At 50.1% G+C, this 4,313-nt stretch overlaps 1 protein-coding gene across 1 annotated transcript in view; it reads left to right on the top strand.

The window, feature by feature from the left end:
- LOC111160674 (carcinoembryonic antigen related cell adhesion molecule 16) overlaps positions 1–799 on the top strand; it is a 7,695-nt gene extending 6,896 nt beyond the window's left edge. The window contains exon 6 of the mRNA XM_022523941.1: positions 740–799. Within this exon, the coding sequence (XP_022379649.1) occupies positions 740–750 (11 nt within the window). The 3' untranslated portion in view covers positions 751–799. The remainder of the gene's footprint in view (positions 1–739) is intronic.
- Positions 800–4,313: the final 3,514 nt, after the last annotated feature.

Genomic DNA, 4,313 nt, shown 5'->3' with positions numbered 1-4,313 from the left:
GACCATGTCTCCTCCATCAGACTGGGAGCTCCCAGAGTCAAGGACCATGTCTCCTCCATCAGACTGGGAGCTCCCAGAGTCAGGGACCATGTCTCCTCCATCAGACTGGGAGCTCCCAGAGTCAAGGACCATGTCTCCTCCATCAGACTGGGGGCTCCCAGAGTCAGGGGCCTGGTCTCTTCCATCAGACTGGGAGTTCCCAGAGTTAGGGACCATATCCCCCACATCAGACTGGGAGCTTCCAGAGTCAGGGACCAGGTCAACCCCCATCAGACTAAGTATCCCTGGAGGTCCAAGAGCCATGTCCCTGAGGCAGGTTTCATCCCATTAGACTAGAAGCTCTCAGACACTGGGAACTAGGTCATTCTCCAGTCTGATTCTTCCAGGATCAGGAAATCCATCACTGCCAGGTACCCCCTAGATACCCTCCTTCATCAAACCCTGGTCCCAGGTCAGTGCTGGAGGTAGAATGCTCTTCGATGGCAGCCATCCACCCACCACCTCCACGAAGGTTCGGGATTCCTTTTCACCCTGTCTCTCTTCTCACAGTCAACCTCCCTCCCCTGCATGAGGACCAACGCCACCTTCCTGAACCTGAACCTGGCACAGGCTGAGCGTGTTGAGGGGGCGTGTGGGAGGCTGGGGGTGGACAGGGGAGCAGGAGGGGTGAGGGTCCTGGGACCTGGTCCTCTACCTCCCTGACAGCCTCTTCCACCCTTTTCCCCCATCCCCCCCTCAGCCCTGGAGTAGCAGCACAGCTGTGGCCGTGGGAACCTCGGAGAGAAGAGCCCTTCATGCCACCCATCCCCCCCATCTCCTCCCACTGGGTGGAGGACCGCTTGCTCCCAGTGAGGATGCCAGACTGACCGTGGTCGGTGGTTCAAGACTTGCTCCCAGTGAGGATGCCAGACTGACCGTGGTCGGCCGTTCTCCTGCTTCCACACTAGAGTTAGAACTGACAGGGCCCTACTCCCTCGCTGAGTTGTCGGAGAGCCACAGAGACCATAAATGTCCTGGTTAACACACGCACGTGTCAGCCTCTCCTTAATGACCGTCAGCCCTGCCATTTCCCAGTGCCCACACTCGCCTCCTTCCCTACCCCGGGTGACTCTCAGTTTAGGTGCATGCGTGCACAGGGATGCCTAAATGACAGTGAGGCGAGACCCTACTGCTCAGTGTCAGGGCCTCAGGCTCCTCCCACACCTCCCCAGGTTATATCTGATGGTCCTGCTTCCCAAGGGGCCAAAGACTGCCCCTCCCTGGGACACCAACAGAGCTGGGTTCTGTAGGACATAGCCCTCCCCTATACTGCACCTCACTCCACCTGGTCCCTGAAGCAAGATCGCTCATGCCACAACAGGAAGTGACTAAATTTCCCATGAAGTGTACCTTCTGTCTAACCAAAGATGCTCCTTTGTGTCCTCCATTGTCCTGAGATTACCCCCCCCACCTCATTCCCCTCTCAAACATTACCTGCACAACCCTAAAAATATCTCCCTCTTCTTAAAAATGCAAATGGGGTATTGTGGGGGTGAGGAGAGCAGATCAGGGGAATGGGAGCCAGAGAAATGGTGTCTTCTAACTCCTGTCACTACTAGGACCTGACCCATAGGCCCTACTCAGCCAAGATGTCCCACTAGAGACAGACACTTTGTGTTGGTCAGAAGTAGTGATCACAGACTCCATTGGGGGTAGAAAGAGATGTTTGGACAGGGATAGAAGGGCCTGCTAGAGAGATTTCCCAGAAACTTTCAAGACTGAGTCTTTCTAAGGATGACCATGTTGAGATAAGACAGTGGGTGGTGAAAGTGCCCCAGAATGAGGGCTATGACATATGGATTATGATCCACCATTTGCCATGGATTCAATAGACCCTCAGTTTGAATATCAGCTAAAAGGTGTGGGCTTAGGGTAGACTAGAATTTTTCAAACCATTTTATTAGCCTCAGAGCCCTTGAAATGCCAACTTACATGGTAGGTCAATATATTATTTGAAATAGTAATGCAATAAAAGTAGCTATCAAATCAGCAGCTACAGCCCTCTCTCCCCCAAAGTTTATACACAGTTGAAAAAATTCCCCAAATGTAAATTAAATAAACCTTGGATTACAGAGGCAATTACAATGCAAAATAGCAACCAGAATCAAATACCAGTGAAAACAGTAGATACAGAAACCTGTGGGAAGGGTGCCTGGCTGGCTCAGTTGGTTGGGTGACTGCCTTTGGTTCAGGTCATGGTCCTGGAATCCTGGGATCAAATCCTGCATTGGCCTCCCAGCCCCATAGGGAGTCTGCTTCTCCCTCTGACCTCCCCTCTCATGCTCTCTCTGTCTGTCTCCCTCTCTCTCTCAAAATGAATAAATAAAATCTTAAAAAAAGAAAAGAAAAGAAAAGAAACCTGTGGGATATGGCCAAAGCCACACTTGGAGGGGGAATGATAGCCTAAAAGTTTTATATGTAATGAAAATACTAAAAAGAAAAGAGCTTGTAGATGAGCAAAATAAGCTTTACTAGAAAACGTTCAGAAAATATACCAAAGAAAAAAGGTAAGGAACGTAAAAAGGTAAAAGCAGATATGGATGAAATAGAAAACAAAACATAGAGTTAGTCAATAAAACCTAAACCTGCTTCTTTGAAACTGATGATGGACTAGACACACTTTTTGCAAGAGAGACAGAGAAGACTAATATTTAAAAATATCGAATATCTAAGATAAAACAGGGGCACCTGGCTGGCTCAGTGGTGAAAGCATGGGGCTCTTGATCTCGGGTTTGTAAGTTCAAGCTCCACAGTGGGTATAGAGATTATTTAAAAATAAAAATCTTAAAAAAAAAAAAAGAAAAAGAAAAACTGGTCTGGTTGTAGTAGAAGGTTGGTTCCTGGTTAGATACACAATCAACATATACCTTGAGGGAAGAGAGTCTGGGATACCTGTGAATAGCTAGCTCCCCAGCAGCTACTCAACCTCCCTCTTTCGGGATAGCCAGGCACGGCCTCAGGTAAAAGCCCCTGAAATTGGCAGGTACTCATTTTCCCAGAAGGCTTTGCAGATCCAAGTGGCCATGTGACCAAACTCTGGCCAAGGAAAGAAGGAGAAAGCCGAGAGTCCCACCCACTGCTTCTGCCCACCTGAGGGAGGCACTAGGAGAGCTCCACAGAGTTTGAAAGCTATTATCAGAATCAGTGGTCCCTAATATAAGAGTTCCAGGAAGCGCAGATGGATTTGAACCCCGACTCTAAACCCCAACATCATCCAGGTCCCCAGATGGGAAATGGCGCCCACATTCTACCCCCTCCACCAAGTTCACATAAGAGTCAGCGACATACATGGGACCAGAGCCTAGATATATAGTTAGAATGTCTCTTCAGTGGCAAGTCAAAGACTGGACACAACTCAAGACAGAAGAGAGGAGGACTAAAATACGAGATGAAGAAGAAACTGGGATGGGTAAGAGGAGCTTACGTGGATAGAAGACTGTTTCTCTCTCACATGAAAAGTGCCCAGAAGCAGATTGTTCAGAACTGGAATCAGGGCTCCGTGGTGTCATTAGAGACACAGCTCCTCCTGTGTTTCTGCCCCACCATTCCCAGCTCGGGGGTCTCCATTCTCTTGGCCTCCTCGTGGTCCAAGATGGCTGCTGGAGCTGCTGGGTCAGTGCTCCAAGAAGGAAGTGGAAAGAAAGGGACAAAAGGCCTACACAAACCCACACACTTTATAGACTATGCCCCTTTTAAGGAAGCTTCCCCAAAGTCCCATCCTACAACTTCTACTTACATCTGATTGGCCAGTGCTTAGTCACATAGTCATCCAAGCTGCAAGGGAGGCTGGGACATGTAGTCTTTCACCTGGGTCAATCGCTGCCCCCAAACAACCTCAGGGTCCTGATATCAAGGAAGAGAGGAAGAGTGGATCCCAAGTGGGCAGCTGGCGGCCTCCCCCATGCCAGACCTTGGAGCTCCCACTTCCCCAGCTGGACAAAATGGCCTTTCTCATCTAAGCCCAAAGGGAGATCACCACAGCCACAGGAGCCAGGGTTGGGAAAAGACAGTGGTTGTGTTCAGTTGGGGTTTGCTTTGCACAGTGCAGAACGAGGACAGCGGGAGGGATGAGGTGGAGGGAGCCAAGGAGGAGGCAGCTCAGGTTTCTAGGTCAGTCGGATCCTATATCCTCAGGGTGTGGAGGCTCAGTGTCCCCAGGACCAAAGCTCTGGTCCCTCTAGACACCTCTGCGCTCCTGAACTGAGTCCCAGGTGGTCCCAACCCCTTCTGTTCACAGTCCAGGAAAGAACAACAGGAACCACAAAATGAGACTA

Source organism: Enhydra lutris, unplaced genomic scaffold (genome assembly GCF_002288905.1).
Source record: "Enhydra lutris kenyoni isolate GAN:26980312 unplaced genomic scaffold, ASM228890v2 scaffoldscaffold77, whole genome shotgun sequence".
Lineage (NCBI taxonomy): Eukaryota > Metazoa > Chordata > Mammalia > Carnivora > Mustelidae > Enhydra > Enhydra lutris.
This window is presented reverse-complemented; position numbering and strand designations above follow the sequence as displayed.